This window comes from Ceratotherium simum, chromosome 6 (genome assembly GCF_057802395.1).
Source record: "Ceratotherium simum simum isolate JZ-2026a chromosome 6, ASM5780239v1, whole genome shotgun sequence".
NCBI classification, from domain to species: domain Eukaryota; kingdom Metazoa; phylum Chordata; class Mammalia; order Perissodactyla; family Rhinocerotidae; genus Ceratotherium; species Ceratotherium simum.
Window position 1 is genome coordinate 84,784,420 of NC_141905.1, and position 20,241 is coordinate 84,804,660.

The following is a 20,241-nucleotide window of genomic DNA, read 5'->3' on the forward strand; positions in this document are numbered from 1 at the left end:
TCAAGGACTGATTGTGCTTGTGCTCACTCTGAGGTTCCCAGGATTTAAACAGCACTCTCTACACTGCCATTTTTATGTATGAAGACCCACGGTTTGAGGCCATCATGCTTTCATCCTTGACTAAGACATCAAAGGCACACTCTTTTATTTTGCTTATTTATTTGCATGAATCTTGATGTGGATCAAAGCTTTCTCTTTTCTTAAGGGTCAAAACCATGGATGCTTTTCTTACTGTCAGGTGTGAAAGATGACCAAGTAAACTAGGTTTTGTTTTCCTGTATTTTATTTTTTTCAATAAAATTAATTCTATGAAAATGAACTTCTTGGCACTCTCTATCTTGCTTTTATATTTTTCCCCACTAATTTTAAATCTTGGATTACCCTAAACATCTCACTAAGGTGAGACCATCAACATGAACGAACAGAATAGTCAGGTGGTGTGGGTTTTGTCATGTTTTATTTGAAAAAATTTTAATCTTGTACAATTTGTGATCTACAGGACATCGAGTCAGGGGTTTAATGATGCTCATCTCCTTTCTAAACACACTGCTGACTTTCCTTCTCATTCAGAGATTAGTAATCAAACAAACGTGCATTGATAGTGTGTTTCTATTGTAGTAAATGCTATAATCTTTTACAAAATAATGCTGCTTAGAAAAGATTGGGGTCACCCAAGTGGACCGGTAGCAAAATTATTTCTCTCTCTCTCCTTAATCTCTTTCAATCTCAAAAAACAAATGGCATGAGATCTTAGAACCATAGTCCATAAACATTATTGAGTTTGATCTTATAAAGATTAGGAATATGATTGGCTGCATGTTACAGAAAAAAACAGCTTAGCGTGGCTTAACCAGATGAAGTTCACTTTTTTTTCCGCACAATGTGGAGCCCAGAGGAAGAGTCCAAAGCTCATGCACTTGGTCCCTGGTGTCCCCGTATCCTTGGCTCCTTTTATCTCTCTGCCCCACCATCCTTAGGTTCTTTCTCTTTATCTCACAGCCCCCAGGTGGCTCCTGCCCCTCCTGGCATCAGGACTGCCTTCCAGGAAGCAGAGAGGGGAAGGCGAAGGGCAAACATCTCTTCCAATTACTCTCCTTTTAAAGAGCTTTCCCCAGGCCCTACAAAGTGTCATGTGTCTTCATCTCATTGGACAGAACTGTGTCACTGACCACCCAGGTGCAGGGGAGGTTGGAAAGGATTTTTAGATGGGCTTATTGATGCTTCCAACAAAATCAGAGTTCTTTTAGTAAAGTAGTAAGGGAGAAATATATATTGGATAGGCCATTAACGTTCTCTTCCTCAAGTTCCTTTTAACCCAGAATTTCTGTTGCCTGACAGCTTAGAACGTCCCTAACGTACTCCGGGTTACTAAATCCTACTTAGTTATGCTCCTTAGAGCCCTCCTTCTCCATTAGTTTGGGGGTCAGTCTCTGAGACTCTTGTCACCACTATCTCCTTAGTTTTAAATTGTTGGAGCCCTAAGTGACCCACAGACGTGATTCAATCCCACTATGTTTCGCGGAAATGGAGTGAAATGCTCAGCAGACCCTTGCCTGTGACCCAGGGAGTGTTTTATGTTTGACGTTGTTAGGAATGCCTTGGTTTTGGCGCTTGGCAGCATGGTGTTGGCACAGACTAAGATCCCAGTGCCGGCTTTTGTCCTGGAGTGGCCCTCACAGGAGCCAAGCCTGGTCCCAGACTGAGTCTCTTGGCTGGGATAACTTGTTCATCAAGAGCTGAGACTGTCCAGGGAGACGGTGACGCTTCCTAGGCCCCCCACAGCCCTTGTCTTAACCTCATCTTAACCAAAACTGTAGTGATGGTGGTGATTTTGGTAATCAGGATCCCTTCTTCTGTCCCTCCCTCCCTCCCTTGTCCCTTCCTTCTTCCATAAGTACTTAATGAGCTTTGGAGCCCTCGCTGTATCCCAGACCTTAATAGTTTATTGACCTCATTTTTTTCTCTAAATGTTGCCTAAATGTGTATCTTGGCTGCCTTCTACGATTCTTGAGGGCAGAGAAGGACATACGTTCCTTTTGAAACTTAGAACACAGTGTAGCCACGTTGTATAGATATGATAATACTTTTTAAATTTAAATCTATAGTCTAAAACTCCTGAGAAGATTCTATGGGTAGGAAAAAAAAATCATGACCTTAAAATCATGGACGACAGGGCCAAAGACTTGTAGTAAAGTCTTGTTCTCTCCCTCCCCCTCTCCCCGTATCCTACCATTTCAGTAGTTTTTCATCTGTGATATCAAAGATGTTAATTTTAGATGAAATTATATTGCTATTTTGTATAGGCTGCTTAAAGAGAAAGAAGTCCTGTGTCCTACACAGACGTGTGGAATGTTTGATCGGTGATAAGCTCTAATCAACTCTCATGTGTGAGGTTTTCAGAGGTGGGGGGAAAGCCAACTAGACTTCTCATTTTCTTACCTGCAACACATTTATTACCTTGGGAAAAAAACAATTGTGTTCACAGCTGGAATTGACAAGTGTGTTTTCCTTTTTGCAGTTGGAATAAACTTTTGAGGTCTTTTGTTTTTCTTCTTCTTACAAAATGGTCTGCTGTATTTTCATATAATGTAGTAGCCTTGTAAAATTCCAGGATAATTGACAGCAATTATTCTTCCCAAGAACAAAGGGGTGAAAGTTTGGAGATGAAGATCTTGAAGCCTATCATAGTTATCCCACTATCTTTCTCACTATGCAAATCTGTACTTTTTGTTTTGTTTAGAAAACTCATTTTGTTTTGAAATGAGAACAGCGGTTTTAAAACTCTGGCCTAAAGACGTTTGGTTCGTGGGGAACCCACAGAAAGATTCCTGACAGCCAGGGGCAGTTCTCCGCTGGTTCTTGTTTGTCTGTGTTTTCTGTGTGGGCGGATCACATTAACTAGAAAACCAGAAAACAGACACATCCCCATCAGACCTTCGGAATTACTAATGCCAGTTATCGCTGTGTTCCTCTTCTGTCTTGCTGGTGCTTTGCAGAGTTTTTGCCTGTCATCTGGTGTTGGCTTTGTGAATAATTAGTTATTGATGATGAATAAGTTGCTGCAGATCTGTCATTTTGCTATCATTTCCTGGGTCACAAAAATAGAATGTAGGTTGTAGACAAAGATCTTGTCATTCCTTGTTAATGAATACTTAATAATATTTAAATAGAGAAAGGAATGATGACTAGGCTTTATTCATCTCTTTATCTGCTGATATCCCTCTGACTTCTCTCCTCTCATGCCTTCCTCCAGCTCAAGTGGGTCAAACAAATGACTCTTTTTGGTTTATTTGATAAAACCAAGAGGTGACGCTCTAGAGACCTCACTTTCATTACAGAAAGATGCTTCAAAAGGATTGTTGTAAAGTACTAACCATTTATATGTTTTAAACATGTTGGTTGGCAGCAGAGAAACTAATAATTAAATTTTTCATCCTTGAGGGATTCTTGGAGAATTTTAAATATAAGAAAGACTCATTAATTATACCATATAGATTTCGAAGCTTGTGTTATTGGGGGATACAGATTTAGAATTGTGATCTCTTTCTTGTGGATTTACTCCTTAATCAATATGAAAAGATTCCCTTTATCTTTTGATGAGGATTTGCATGGAATACCTTTTCCCATTCTTTTACTTTCAACCTTTCTGTGTCATTATATTTAATGTTTGTCTCTTATACACAACGTCTAGCTATATTTTTATTTCATCCAGTCTGAAAATCCTTTTGAGTATTTGAGTTACTCTACATATAATGTGATTAAGTCATATATTAGGTTTATAGCTATTGTATTTCTGTTAATTTTCTCTTTTGCCCATTAATGTTATTGTTCCCTTTTTTCCTTTTTTTTGTCTTCTTTTGTACCAATCAAAATTTTCTCTTTATCCTTTTCTCCTCTCAACATGTTAGTTAAGCATTCTTTTACTATTCTTTTAATGATTATCCTAGAAATGACAACATGCATGTTTGACTTATTATAGAGTAATTGAAATTATTTTACCACTCCCCTGATAATGCTAGATAGGGCTAGAAGAGTAGAACATTTTAACTCCGTTTACTTCCCCTTCTTTTTTTTTAGTATTGTCTTGCGTTTCAATCCCACATGTATTTTAAACCCCATAGGATACTACTGTTACTATTTTGTAGTTAGTATTCATTCAATATATTATATATTTATCGTTTATTTTTTCATTTTTCTTTCAATTTCATGTTTTTCTCCAGAATAATTTTCCTTCTGCTCAAAGAACTCCCAGTAGAATTTCTTTTACTGTAAGTCTGCTACAGGTTTTGTTTGTATGAAAATCATTTATTTCATCTTTGTTTTTGAAGGATAATTTCATTTACTGTGGAAGTCTGGATGCTGGCAGTTAGTTTCTTCCGCCAGATACTATTCTGTTCTCTTTTGGTTTCCATCATTTCTGGTGAGAATTCGGCTTTCAGACTTATTGTTAGATCTTTGAAGGTAATAGTGTCTTTTTTTCTCTCTAGCTGCCTTTAAAATTGTTTTCTTTTTCTGTGGTTATTAGCAGTTTTACTATGGATTGCATAGGAAAGCTTTCCTTTTTATTTATCCTGCATTGGATTTTTAGAGTTTCTTGAAGTTTTGAATTGATGTCTTGTGTTAATTTTGGAAAATTCATGGCTATTCTCTATTCTAATGTTGCATTTGCTCCCTTGTATCTCTCATTTTCTTCTGGACCTTCAATTACGTGTATATTAGATCCTTTCATTGTGTCCTACATATTTCTAACACTCTTTTCTGTATTTTCCATCTCTGTGCTTCTGTTTATTTTCCTGTTGACGGTCTTCCATTTCACTAACTCTGACTTTTGCTCTAATCTCAATTTAACCCATATAATGAACTCTTAATTTTAGATACTATATTTTTTAGTTTTGTAATTTTCATTTGATTCTTCAGATTCATTTCTCTACTAAAATTTTCCACATTATGTTCTATTTTCTCCATCTCTCCATTTTCCGTATTTCCATCGTTCTATTTCTCCATCTTTTCCTCTCTGTTTTAAAATATAATAATTATATTTATTTAGACATTCTTGTTAGCTAACTACAATATCTTCACCTGTGGATCTGTTTCTATTGTCTTCTTTTCTTCCTTGATTTGGCCACCTGGCCTGGTGTTTTGCTGTGTTTAGTAAATTTTTTTGTTTGTTTTGTGAGGAAGACCAGCCCTGAGCTAACGTCTGTCGCCAATCCTCCTCTTTGTGCTGAGGAAGACTGGCCCTGGGCTAACATCCATGCCCATCTTCCTCCACTTTATATGGGACGCCACCACAGCATGGCTTGACAAGCGGTGCATGGGTGCGCGCCTGGGATCCGCCCCCGGGCCGCCGCAGCGGAGCGTGTGCACTTAGCTGCTATGCCACGGGCCGGCCCGTGTTTAGTAATTTTTGTTTGACTGCAGGGCTGTGTGTATGTAAAATGGTACAAGCTGCAGACGATGTGACTTCTTCCAGAGATGCTCATCCTTTCCCCTTCTAGGCAGAGAAAGCGGGGCCGATGCCGAGGGGCTATACTGAGTCAAGGCTGCGTGGCCTTGGTAAGCCTCAGTCTACGTTTGGTTTGCCCCTGGTTCTCCAGGGTTTTCAGCTGAGAGTCTGTGGTGTTATTTGGGGCTCCTCTTCCTGGCATTTTCCAAACTCTATTCCTTATCTCTGGAGACTGATAGAAACTCCGCTTTGCTTACAGAGGTTTTCCTTTTGGTTTTTAGCCTCCTACCCCAGGCAGCTCTAGGAAATGGCAGATGTCCTGAGGGGGGAGAATGACTGCATGCTTGAGGCCTCCCCAGGTGTTTGCGGATGTTGCTGTCTGCCCAGCACTGCTCCATATCACCTGCAGCAGAAGTTCGTGACACCACTGTTTGATTGTTTTGGTACACCATTTAAGCACACACCATTTGAAAACCCTTAGTTACAAAACAGATACAGTAGGTTGCAATTTCTCATTTTAGACAGAATTTGTTGCTTTATAGTGGAACTCATTTAAATATAAGATTACCTCTAGGGTAATTAATTAGCACTTAGTTTACAAAATTTTGCATTGTACACAAGTTTTCAGGTATGGTATACTTTTAATTAGGTGGAAAACTAGTCTACATTAATAAAATGTCTGAGCTGCAACATTTTAAAATGCAAATACATTGCTTTTTCATAACAGCGACTTGAAGTAACTGCTAATAAATAATTTATAGATGAAACTTATAATTAGCAACATATATTTGCATACATGTAACTAATGCACAACTTCCTTAGTCTCCATTTATTATGTTCTATCTCTTGAAAGTTTTCCTGTCACCACCAATTCTATGATGAATGAATTTATATAGTATTATTATTCTGAAATAATTTTGTGTTCACTATTATAATGTCATTTTCAAATGGTTATAAGATCATGTTAAATTTAGGCAATTAAGTATCTTTGTGATTGTCAATTATGGGACGTTATAGGTTTAAAAAACACTGGCAGGAAATATACCAAAAGTGTCAGTGGTGTAATCTCTGCGGGGTAGAGTTAAAGCTGAATTTCTCCATCTTTCCTTCCTCTCTCCCTCTGTCTTTCCCTCCTTCCCTCCCTTTTTATATGTTTCTGTGTTTTTTCAATTTCTAAAATGTATAATGTTAAAATGAACCAGCAATAAGTGGTATGATTACTCATCAGTTTCTTCAGTGTGAAGGCGTATCTCCATAGCTGGTGGTCCAGATTCATCTGATTCCCAAATTGCCTGTCACGTTCAGTGGATGTTGAGGACATTCCCTCCCATTCTAACTTGTCACCCACGCAGCGCCTTTGATGGCTGGAGATGCAGGAGAAAGAGTGGTGGGGTGCCGTCTGGCCGGCCCCACCGAGTTCTGTGTGTTCCTTTGCAGGCTGTATGAAAACAAAGGCGAGGCCGACTTTGTGGAGTCCCTGCTGCAGCTCTTCCGCTCCATCAGCGACATGATGAGCAGCGTGTCGGACCAGACGGTCCGGGTGAAGGTAGGCCCTCGGTTGCAGCAGCACCAACCATGCTCCCGGCCGGCTGTGAGATGCTGGCCTCCCCGTGTGGGCTGAGAGAAGCAGGCACTGACGACCTGTGGAGCCTGAACTTGAGCAGAAGGCCAGGAGTCGCTTTTGTGGTGAACATAATCATGCTTCCTCTGTAATGAAATGGCTTTTTGCTTCCATCCTAGGTGCCCTTAAATAATGTCATTGCTATCTCTGTGCTCCTCGGCAAGGAGAGGTTCTGAATTTACTTTGTGTAAATGTGGGGAGATGGATGAGAAGAATGTTTTACCCGTCACTTCTCAGGGTATCTCGGTATCTGAGCAGATGTGGGAGGCTGAGGCTGTGGGTGCCCCAGGCATCAGTGACACCTCAGGCTATGCTGTGGAAATGATCATACATCTTCAGCCTTCAGTGTGTCTTTTGCAAACAGTGAGGGATCCAACCTTCCCATGTTCCTGCTGTCCTCACCACCTTGGATTACCGTTCTTGCCCTGTGGCCCTTTGGCAGAAAAATGCTTTCATCTGAAGTGGGATCTGAGTGTTCTTCAGGACACTGCTGGTGTGGAGGTACCAGGAGGTGCAGCGTGGGGAGAGCTCACAGAGCAGCCTCAGGACCCGCATACTCTCTGGCATCCCTCTTCTAGTGATTTCTACGGGGCTGTCTTATTGCAGAAGGAGGGGGTAATTTGCAGTTTGCTGCCTGTGCTAATTCCTTCAAAGAACAAGAATCTTCCAAATGATTAACTTGCAGCTTTCACTCCACTGCTCATCGTAGCCGCCTCAATTCTTACTTTTCTCTTTTAATGTTTTTTTAATGTATAATTTCAGAAAACACCTTTATGGCTATTGTCTTAAAAATGTTTTGGGAAAGTGGTTTCCTAGCTTTAAAGCTTACCATTTGGTCTGGAACGAAGATGTATGTGTGCTCAGATGTGTCTCATGGTTGCCGTGACCTGGGCAACCAGCTTAGCGAAACCTGAATAAAGTCGTAATGTCCCTTTCATCTCTGAGGGATGCAGCTGTCTGGCAGAGCCGTTGGATTCTTCAGTATAATTTCTGGATCTTATGTGAATTTGTTGTAAAAAACTGGTGATCTATAGAGAAAGCTGTGTGGTGTGTCTATTAAAGTTTTAAGTTAATTATTTTGGCAACTTGATATTGCCTAAAGCTCCCTTATTGTTCCGAGATTAAAATTAGCAACGTGTTTAGTACATTTACTACTAAATCCTGTGGCATTTTACAGACTCAGGTAGTGTAAGAATAGATAAAAATTACAGGAAGTTTTGAGCCCAGAAGTAATTTTAGATTTCTAAATATACTCTAACATTATTCAATTTGATTGGGCTTGGCTTGTGTCTGCCCACCTTCCTTGATGTCGGTCATTTAGTGACTGGAGACTTGGAAGACCTTCCTTCAGTGGGTGTTTTATTGTAACATTCGAATGAATTCAGTGACGTTCACGCATTGATGCAAACCTCACCTCTGCAAGACAGGTGATTGGGTTTTATTTGAAATGTTGTCTCCCTTGCTGCTAATTTTGTATTTTGTTCTTTTATAATAAGTGCTCTCTCAACATCTGAGATTTACCCTGGTTTTTGTGTTGTTTTAACTCTTCAAGTTTTGCTCTCTTGAAAAGGAAATATAATTGTGAATTGTCTTACATAGAGAAAATATGAAAAGGACCGTGGCATTTTGGAGGGATTAAACATTGTTTCTCAAAGGGAGGCCCTTGTTGGCTGTTTTGATTTTTGAGATGGTCTGTGTGCCCTCAGTTGTGACTAGGATGTCAGCATGCTCTCGTGCCTTGTTGGCGTTATTCGAGGTGACCTGATGGATTTGGGAAGGTCAGAGGTGGCTGTCTGTCCGAGAGAGCCCACACCCTGCCGTCCCCTTCTCTGAATTGAAGCCACCACTTACATCCACCTTGCAGATTCGAGCCAGCCACGGCATTTTACGCCTCAATGATGGGAGAGGCAAGAGGGGTTTCAGGTAATAGTTAACTATGGAATAAACGTGGCATCAAAGTCGTGTTTTCAACAGTGCCACTTTCCATTTGACTCAGTAACAGAATTTTTACCAAGGTCATTTAATTTAAGTGAACAAACACACAAATGGGAGAATGTTTGTGTAAGTTTTTGTTAAATGGGAGAGGAAACTATGAATGTGTGCGCAATACCGTCCTGCACTCCTCTGCCAGGTGGCCTCGGTCACCTCCACTTCTAGATCCTGCTTGAGGGCATCCATGTGTTTCTGGAGACAGACTCACCAATGTGCCACTTTACTGTCCCTCAATTAATGCCCCCCAACCTCAAGGCTGCTGCCAAATCCTTTAAAAAAATTTTTATTAATGGTAAATAACATAAACATTTACCATTTTAACCATTTTTAAGTGTACAGTTCTGTGACATTAAGTACATTCACATTGTTGTGCAACCATCACCACTAACCATCTCCAAAACTTTTTCATCTTCCCAAACAGAAACTCCGTACTCATCAGACAGTAACTCCCTATTGCTTCCCTTTATCAGCCCCTGGCAACTACTATTCTACTTTCTATCTCTATGAATTTGCCTATTCTAGGTTCTTCATATAAGTGAAATCATACAGAATTTGGACTTTTGTGACTGGCTTATTTCACTTAGTATAATGTCTTCACAGTTTATCCATGTTGTAGTCTGTGTCAGAATTTCCTTCCTTTTTAACGCGGAATAGTATTCCACTGTATGTTCATGCCACATCTTGTTTGTTCATGTGTCCATTGATGGATGCTTGGGTGTGTACACCTTTTGGTCATTGTGAATAATGCTGCTATGAACATAAGTGTGTAAGTAACTGTTCAAGTCTTTATTGCTGGGTCTTATGGTAATTCTGTGTCTGAGTTTTTGAGGAATTACCATACCATTTTCCACAGCAACTGTACCATTTTACTAAAAAAAATTTTTTTTAATGCCTTGTTGAATTTACCTCAGCAGCTATTTCTGGCAGCTTCTCAAGCTTGAGGCATATCACCCACCCCATCCTACCTTTAGCAAATGATGCTGGACTGTCTGCTATACTGACAAGATCCTCTGGGATCTGTCTGGCATCACCTTTTCTTTCTCACTTTCCTCTGAAGAAGAGAAGTCCATCCTATAACCCAAACCTGACCTTCCACGTGTGCTGAGGTCTCCCCTACCCACCCCTTCTTCTGGGGTCCTGAACGATCCCTCACACTTTCCTCTCAGTCTGGAACCTTCTGTCTTCAGGTTCTCCCTTCTCTCTGCCTACAGCCATGCCCAGACATTCTCAAAATTCAACAAGTGCCTTTGGGATCCTTCTTTGTGATCATGCTTCTCTCTCTCCTTCCCACCCCGTGAGAGGGTCCTTGTATCTGTTGCCAGTGCCCTCTGGCTCTCCTCTGTGCTCTACCCCATGTGATCACAGTCTGCCTCCGCACACATGACCCAATGGTGTCTCAGACGTGGCATCTCAAAGCCAGACCTGCCACTTTCTTTCATTGCCTTCGTTGCTGGTCACCTCAGCAACGATACCACGAGGCACTGGGTTTGTTCAGGGAGCCTCAGTTTCTCTTGCTGAAATTACTACAGAAAGACTCAACTCTACTTCTGACACCCTCAGTGCCGTACCTGCCTCTTCTTGTTTCCTGACTGCATTTCAGCGTTTTCCTAAAACTCATATCTGATAATGGCCTTCTTTTTCTCAGAAAGCTGTGAGGTTCTCCAGCTGCCTGAAGAAATGGGTCAGATTCTGGTTTCCCCCATTCAGAAATCTTCAAAGGCAGCCCAATCAGCTCTCCTAGCTTTTAATTTTTAGAGACCGTTCAACTAGAGGGCCTCCCCTAGAGAACGCCGAACACCCAGGTGTTTGGAAGCTTCCTAAGGATTAATTCCCCACACCAACAGTTGATAGAAAGAAATGTGAGCTCCACATGCAGAATAGCAACAGCTGATGTTTACTGATCACTTACTGTTCTAAGTGCTGTATATCTATCAACTTATTTGATCCTTACAATAACCCCTTTAAATAGGTGCTATCATTGCCTTCAGATGATACCCAGAGATATAAATTAACTTGCCTGAGGCCACACAGCCAGGGTGGGACAGAGTGATAATTTAAGCCTGGGTTGCCCACTCTTTTCCATTCAGCACCTCTAGAGAGTGTTGCTAAGCACTAGTTCTCCGATGGCGTTTGGAGACGGGACCCATCCATTGTCCTCACTAATGGACAGCAGCTCTGTACCAGATACTTTGGGGCTGTGAGGCATAAACATTCCTTATGGAGCTTTCCATCTAAGTGGATGTATTCTATGCTTATGCATAAAGCAATTTAAAAACATCGACAATATGCCAAAAAAGATTGGGCATGTCCAAAGTGGGGGTAAAGGGAGTTCGATGGGGCTGGTCATGAAGGCGTCTTGGAGGAGGAGATCTTGGTGATGGCCCCACTGTGTTGGCAGCAGGTGGTTCTGTTTCTTGACCACTCATCAATTGCAGTGTTATATTTGGGGCTTTGCAATCAGAATTATCTCAGGTATTGACATTTTCACTCAATTACGCATATATTACTACCAGCTCTGTGGGATGAGCCTGGAAAAAACTACCCTGTGACCTAGGCATAGTCTGCTATTTAGTTTGGGGTTGAGGATTCCAGAACTTTCTGTAGCAGGAAACTTTGACCACGATCCACAGTAAGAAATAGATTCTTGGTGTGTGTGTATGTGTGTATGATAGATTCTTGGTGTGTATGTGTTGTGTTCATGAAGCTGAAAACCGTTTCATGAAAAAGTTCTTACCCTTATTCTATGTGATTCACTCTGGCATTTTCTATTCTATTCTAGTATCCTTTAGTCTATGCAGAACTAAAGTATTTGACTAAAAAAAATTGCTCGTTGACAGGCACTAAATTTATTTCCTGAACAGCTAATGTATCTCAACCCACATTTGAAAAACCCTGCTCTTTACCATTCTTTAGATTTCCTCCACTGTTCTTCTCCTGTTCGGTTCAGTATGAAAATATTTGTAGTTTTCTGTGTGTCTTCTAGTGTCTTATGAAGCTGCAGGCCCCTGGCACTCAGTGACTTTCCCTGCCGGCATGTGGATTGCAATGGGGTGAAGATTAATTGAATTTGAGGCCCCCCCCCAGCTGAGGTTGGCACACAGATGCAGGAGGCTTTGTCTTCCTTCTAGGGGGCTGTCCCTGGGGTTCAGGCTTTCCCTGTGTCTTGCTGTTCTTCCGTCTTGTGGTGCCATTTCTGTCTGGCCTTCTCCAGAAGGTACTAGAAATAAGCTATACTGTAATCACAGTAAATACAGTTTTGGGTGAGTTTTGCCCTCCAAGAAGCACAGTGTTCATTCCCTTAAAAATAGTATCCTGACTTGAAATGAACAGTACTTACTTGCTTTATATCTTATCCAAAATTCTCCCTTATCAGAAGTTTTTGCTGCTTTTTGTCTGTTTCTAAGTTATCATCTGAGGCCCACACTGCCTCTCACACATTTGTAAGTTTAGAATTTTTTTGTCCTCAGGAAAAACTGTCTGAATGTGTTGGGGATGATGACAAATAAGGATGAGAAATCACATGATTTCCTTGCAGATGAGGAAGTTAGGTTTCATGGGTAACTTCTGGCCTGCCTGGGGCCTCATTACAGTCGTGGTAGCTCCCACTCGCCCCTACCTCTCGGGCCCTGGTGTTTCCGATTCATCGGCTGTGTTCACGATTTCCACAAGGAGGTGGCGTCTTGTCCGTTCCCTTAAAAAAAGCAGGCATTGATTGTGTCCTTGCCTTCAGTTTTAAATGGAATATGTGATCTTGTTAGAAAAGTGTAAATGCCAAAAAGTTAATTAAGAAAAATAAGAATCACTTACTGTCTCACCTCCTACACTGTTGGCATTTCTGTCTTTATAATTGTATGCCTTTTCTCCTTAGTCATCATATATATGATACATGTAGGTGTATGATATCTTATGTTCATATATATTTACATGTATATGTATGTGTGTATATCTATACATACTTTTACAGTTTATATTTTTCCACATGTTTCCCTGCATCCCTCAGCATTTTTCAACAACATATTTTTTAAGGTTACATATTACTTCATGGTGGTATCATAACTTATTAACCAATTTCCTATTTTAGGGCACTTAGATGGTTTCTATTTTTCATTTCCGCAGACAGTGCTTTAACAAGTTTCCTTGGCTGACCCCCTCTCTCTATGGCAAAGACCTTGTTCTATTATCTGGTTTGCTGTGAGGCATCCAGTTTCCAAGCACTCTGAAGTCCTATGAAAGTCATGACCAGAGCTACTAGGACTTGCCCCCCAGATCCTGTGCACCTTTCATCTGGGCTGTTGTGTTCAATGCGATTGCCTGGCGTTGGCTCTTCATGGAGTCCTGGTTCTGTGATTCCATTTCACTCTACACTTTGTGGGATTGAGTGACTCAACTGCAGTGTTGTATGGCTAGGGAGCCATTTGGTCCTCAGAAGCCATCTGCTAATGTAACCTTGGCTTCTCTTGGCATGGAATTGGTGGCCAAATCAGGTGAGGAGATGAGAGCTCTGCCAAGTCCAGCTCCTTCAGCCTGGAATCTTCTGAGCCCTAGGAAACCAGCCCGTGAGATGTGGGGACCATCATAGAACAGCATGCAGTTTAAAGAAATGGGGAGCATTTGAGCCAGAAATGTGTACTAAGAGCAAGCAATAAAATATTTTCTTCACTTTCTTTCCTTCTTTCTTTCATTTTTTTTGAGGGTGGGGGAGAAGTTGTTGATGTGCTACTTGGTAGACACGAGTCAGGGTTTTGCTTGCAAGTCTCTCATCATTCGTGTGGACAAGGATGAGATGGTTTGGATGGCGACCGTCCAGGTCATGTTGTCTGTGTAGTGGGAAGACTTGTTGATCTAGAATAACTGGCAGCTGAGGGCTGGCAGCTCAGGGGAAGCCAGTCATGAAGGGAATGGCTACACTTGATTGAGAATCAGCAACAGGCCAGGCCTTCTGGAGAGTTCTTCTGCTAACACAGAGAGTAGAGGGAGGTCCTGGACTCCAGGAAGTGGGGACCAAGCCAAGCTTGGCAGGGATATTAGTCTGCTAGGACTGTTGTAACAAAGTGCCACAAACTTGGTAGATTAATACAGAAATCTGTTCTCATGATTTCTTCTGGGTGCTTGTCGTAGTCAGCTCGGACTGCTATCACAGAGCACTGTAGACTTATAAACAACGGAAATTTCTTTCTCACAGTTCTGGAGCCTGGAAGTCTGAGATCCGGGTGCCAGCATGGTCGAGTTCCGGTGAGAGCCTTCTTTAGGCAAGCTTCTCATTTCCTCCTCACGTGGTGAGAGCAGAGACAAGAAGCAAGCTCTGTTGTGATCCTTATAAAGGCACTAATCCTATCAGGAGAGCCCCATCCTCATGACCTCATCTAATCCTAATCACCTCCCAAAGACCCCACCTCCTGATACCATCACATTGAAGGTTAGAGTTTCAATGTATGAATTTTGGAAGGACACAGACATTCAGGCCATAACAGTGGTCCAAGAGAGAGTCTGTTCTGTGCCTTTCCCATCGCTTCTGGGGGTTGCTGGCAGTCCTGGGTATTCCTTGGCTTGTAGACACATCACTCCCATCTGTATCTCCATCTTCACATGGTGTTCTCTCTGTGTGTCTGTGTCTTTGTGTCTCTTCTCCTCTTCTTATAGGACATCAGTCATACTGAATTTCGGGCTTTACTCCACTTTACTCCAGTATGACCTCTTGTTAACTTGATTACGTCTGCAAAGACCCTGTTTCCATATAAGGACACATTCACAGGTACCAGAGGTTAGGGTTTGAACATATGTTTTTCTGAGACACAATTTAACCTACAATAGAAGTCAGTGAGGGGGCCGGCCCTGTGGCTTAGTGGTTAAGTGCGCGCGCTCCACTACTGGCGGCCCAGGTTCGGATCCCGGGCGTGCACCGACGCACCGCTTCTCCGGCCATGCTGAGGCCGTGTCCCACGTACAGCAACTAGAAGGATGTGCAGCTATGACATACAACTATCTACTGGGGCTTTGGGGGAAAAATAAATAAATAAAATTATTAAAAAAAAAAAAAAAGAAGTCAGTGAGGACATCAACATGGATGCAGAAGGCACCCAGACCAGTGATTGAGGAAGGTCCAGAGAAGAACTAGGCCCTATAAGCCAGGTGTCTATAGTCAGCTGGGCCCAGGAGGAGCTGTAGACCCACACTTCTCAGACCTCAGTGTGTGCATATGAGTCACCTGGAGGTCTTGTTAAAACGCAGGTTTTCACTCAGTAATTCTTGGGAGAGGGCTCAAGAATTTTCATTTCTGATCAGCTTCTATTTAATGCTGATACTTCTGGTCCCCGGGCCACATTTTGGGTTCAAAGTGGCCAAAGATAACTTAGTGTAGAGAGCATTCCAGCTGCTGTGTGAGCACTAGTTGGGGAGGTGGGGTAGAGGGGGGCCCATGGGAACCTCAGTTGGTGCAGGAATTCTCTTCAGGGCTGGCTTCACCTGGACTGCAAACTCTGAGCTGCCGATGTTCTGGGCTATTCTGATTTCACAAGTTTTCCCTACACACAGATGATGAGACACTTGCAAGTGAAGTCATGACTCATGTCAAAAAATAAGAAGCAATAACAACAAAAAAAGGTGAAGAAAATATATTATGGCTTGCTCTTAGTAAACCTGTGGCTCAAAATGCTTCCAATTTCTTTACAGTATTTGCTGGTCTTTGGCTTCCAGACTCTGCAGAGGGTTGCACAGTCTAGCTGAGCGATTTGAACTCACCAGACACTGGGGCTTCCAGCACCTACCAGATTTATAATTTGGAGAGCATTTGCCCAACACCAGATTTCTGGCATCTCTCTTCTGGCTGCAATTCCTTTGGGGAGTTCCAAAATCTTCTTGGCTGCTTCCCTAGGCCTCTTCTTGCCCTCTCTTCTGGGAGAGATACTACCCACACAGGCAAGACTTTATCTGAAGCCTCCTGGATGGATACACTTGTTTCCTTGGCCACCTCTCTATCCTCATTCATATTGCACAGTGCATTGCAACTGTAGCAGAATGTTGCAGAAATGCAACAGTAGCAGAAATGAATATCATTTCTGTCTTATCACTCTCCCTCAGCAAATCAACCGTTTGTATTGGTTTTCTACCAGTTCTGGGGCGTGTGCCTGAGAATTTTTACCATTGCAATGTAGATAACTTTTGATTTACTGCTTTTTTATCCTTATAGCACAAGCCCTTTCCATATTAAGGAGTAGTCATAATTATAATCATAATGGCTGTAAGCCAATTCAGAACATGAGCCTGAATTGATGTGCATTCACTTGCTTAATCAAATGATTTTTCATCATATTAATTTTTCCATTGTTGAGTACTAGGATTTTGCTTTTAGCATTTTAAACCTGCAATGAATGGTGTCATTGAGAACTAGTTGGTGGTGTTTATCTTTCCTTTAATTTTATGATAGGTGTCCTCCTTGTTAATTACTCCTGTCTTCCTACCTGTGTCAGGGGACAAGCTTGTAATTTGGGATTGCAGAGTTCCAGGTGCTTCCTAGCCGTGTCCTCTGTCCTGCCCCCTTAGTGAGGCACACTAGTGAAAAGCACTCCTTTGTCTTGTGGCTTCAGTGCTCAGGAACCTGGAGTGATTTCCATCTCCCACCCCTGACCTTGGCCTTTAGAGGTCTCCTCAGCTCCTCTCTCACGTCTATGCCCTCCACCTCTGGTCCTGCCCTCTGCCAGTAGGCAAGGGGCTATCCAGTCTTTTTCTCCTTCCTTTGTCATTGTCAGGATTTGTTCAGTGTTTCTGTGAGGGTGAGCAGGTCTTCTAGATAGGTTGATGCCTAGCTCATCATTCATTTAAAAATTTGTTCAATAATGTGCTTGTTCTACGGTGTGGCAGGCATTGTCCTAGGCCCTGGGCATACAGCATGAATAACCCAGATGTGTTCTCTGTTCTCATGGTGATGATTACATTTGAGTGAGTGAGACCAATATTAACCAAATAACCATATGTGTAAATATATAATTTTATAATTGTAATCAGTGATTTTAAGCAAATCACAGCCATAAATCTCTGGTTGCAGGTTATAATAAGTCATTTTTTTTTGTTTTTTTTTTTTTTTGTGAGGAAGATTAGCCCTGAGCTAACATCCATGTCAATCCTCCTCTTTTTGCTGAGGAAGACCGGCCCTGAGCTAACATCTATTGCCAATCCTCTTCCTTTTTTTCCCTTTTTCTCCCCAAAGCCCCAGTAGATAGTTGTATGTCATAGTTGCACATCCTTCTAGTTGCTGTATGTGGGATGCGGCCTCAGCACGGCTGGACAAGTGGTGCGTCGGTGCGCGCCTGGGATCCGAACCCGGGCCGCCAGTAGCAGAGTGCACGCACTTAACTGCTAAGCCACGGGGCCGACCCTATATTAAGTCATCTTAAGGAAATGTAAGGGGTAGAGTGACAAAGTATGTCAGGGGATCAGGGGGATCAAGAATAGTTTGGGGTTCAAGGAAGGTCTCAAGGAGGAGATGGGTAAAGAAAGCACGAGGTGGGGGAAGTTCTAGGTAGAGGCAGCAGACAGGAGGCTATTTATTGCTTTCCAGAAATCACAAGAAGATCAGTGGTTGTGGGTGGATCGAGTGGGCAACAAGAAAGCGAGGACTGTGGGCAGAGAATGAAGAGCCAAGTCTGGCTGTATTGGGCAGAGCCCTGTGGGCCTGTTCAGGATCGATGGAAGCCACTGGAGAGGGCTCGGTCAGCTCAGAGTGGGCTTTTGAAAGGGTCATTGGGCTGCTGTCTGCAGAAGGGGTTGGAGCAGCTGAGAGAGGAAGCAGTGGGGTGAAAGGCTGTCATGGACCCCAGGTAAGAGAGCATGGGACTGGGGCTAGGGCACCAATGATGGCTGGGCTGATAATTCTTGGATGCGGGGCTATCTTGTGCACTATAGGATATTTAGCAGAATCCCTGGCCTCTACACACTAGGTGCACTCCCTAGTGTGACAACCAAAAGTGTCTCCACACATTGCCAAGTGTCCCCACTGGGGGGCTGGTGGGGGGCAAAGTCATCCCTGGTTGAGAACCATTGGGCAACAGTATTGGTGAAGAATTTTGAGAAGGAGATGGAGACTTGCTGGTATAATTTACAGGCTGTGATGGTGGTTCTGATTTGGAAGGTGAGGAAGAGGAAGGGAGGTGTTATGATGAATTCCCAAATCTTTGTCTTAAGCACCTGCATGGATGGAGACATCTTTAAGAAAGAAGCAAGTGAAGACTGTAGAATGTGTGGACGTGAAGGTGGGCTTCTCCTGAGACCCTGGTTGAAAGTTACCTCCTCCTGGGAGCTGCTGTGTTAGTAACTGCCTCTCTCCATCTTGGGAAACCTGTCCCTGTGCAGCCGTAGTGCTGATATGTCCTTATTTGCCCCTTGTCGCACATTTTGGATATCCTCTTCACGTGTATCCACCTGCCATTTCTAACTGCATTTCCATCTTTTGGGGCCAGGTTCTCATTTTCTTGTCTTGGTTCCCCCTCCAGCTGCTGGCTGATTGGCTGTCAGTGTGTGTGCAGGTAAAGAGCTTGTTGCCATTGGATGCTTGATTACGTAATACAGTGGAGTTAAGTACCAAACCCAGACTCTCATATGTTTGGAGAGAACTTATCTGCTGCTTCTGTCCAGATGGATTGTGGAGCATGCAGTAATCCTAATCCCTTGTATTTGTGCAGTGCTCTTACTGGTCAGAGCCTTTTGATGCATGTTATCTCTTATGATCCTCCCAGTGCCACCACAGTGTCCATTAAAAGCAATAATGAAAAAGCTTTCTAAAGGGATGGGGAGAAAACATAATCATGTAAAGTCTGTGTTTTAATAGCTGAGTCGCTGATGGAAACATTTATATCCCTTGTCCACTGGCTCTTCTCTGGGATCTTCAAATTGCAGGTACTCCGTGGAGCCCCTTCAGAGAGATTTAGTTCTAGGAAAGATGAGGGGCTTTGGTGATGGCCAGTCTAAAACAGGGTCTTCTCAAATGAACTGAAGACACAGGGTCTACAAAAGCTTATGTCGACCTCACTTGTGGAATGGTGTTTGTAAATGCATTTGCCGTAGGTTTTTGTAGATTCCTTATGTATGTTAAGTTTCTGTGGCATTGAGGCCTCTTGTACAAATTGTGTAAACCTCAAACAAGATCTAAATAAATGGAAAGATATTCCAGTTTATGGCTAAGAAGACTCAATATTGTTAAGATGTCAGTTCTTCCCAACTTGATCTATAGATTCAGTGCAATCTAAATCAAAATCCCAGCAAGTTACTTTGTGGATATTGACAAGTTGATTCTAAAGTTTATATGGAGAGGTGGAAGACCCATAATAGTCCACACAATATTGAAGGAGAACAGTCACAGGACCGACACTACTTGACTTCAGGTCTTACTGTAAAGCTACAGTAATCTAATTGCATAAACCCAACTGAAATTAGCTTCAGAAAGGAGGAAAATAATTGATGTAGTTGGAGAGTCCAAAGCATTAGCTAGGCATGCCTATGTTCAGAGGCTCAGTAGATTCTTCTCTCTATCTGAGGGAAAAAATGGCCACTAATAGTCACAGGCTTGTATTTTTCTTATTGTTTATAATCCTAAAGGACACAGAGTGACTGTCTTTCTCTTCAAGGCTCTCATAACAATCCTCAGAAAGAACCCTCATTAACCTTCTTTCTGTAAAGGAGGGAGCTTCCTGAAAGGAAAAGACTCAAAGAAGTTGAAAAGAGAAGTCGAGGCTTCATATTGCAGAGAGTGGAGAGAGAGGGCTGAGAGTGGCTTGCTGGAGGGCCGACGTGCCGTTTGTGAAAGTAGCTGAAGGCAGTGCAAATTTGTGACTTTGTGAAATGGCTTCTGTAGGTGTTCTCTGGGCCTGTCTCCTGGGCTGATGGAAAGGGTAGTTAAAGCCTTCATTTAGGATTGGTGTTCCAGCCGGCATGCCAAGTAGCCCAAGCTGAGGCCCGAGAGGAGACCAGACCTTAAATATGCCCAGGCAGAATTTTATTGAGAAACGTGTCAGCTAGGGCTATAGCATTAGCAAGTGTGAAACAGGAATATTTCATATGTGAGCTTAAAAAATCAGCTCCATTATATCGAATAATTAGAAAATTTCATTGTAGCTGTTTTGGAGAACTTTATGATTGGGTGTATTGATGAAATCATGGACTTTATGTGAAGTCGAGAATTTCAAAAACAAGC

General features: G+C 42.4%; 1 protein-coding gene across 3 annotated transcripts in view; it reads left to right on the plus strand.

The window, feature by feature from the left end:
- Positions 1-20,241, plus strand: part of DOCK1 (dedicator of cytokinesis 1) — a 505,015-nt gene that overhangs the window by 121,218 nt on the left and 363,556 nt on the right. For all 3 annotated transcript variants that reach the window (XM_014794062.2, XM_014794063.2, XM_087432851.1), the window contains one exon: positions 6,884-6,992. In XM_014794062.2, coding sequence (XP_014649548.1) covers positions 6,884-6,992 — 109 coding nt within the window. The remainder of the gene's footprint in view (positions 1-6,883; positions 6,993-20,241) is intronic.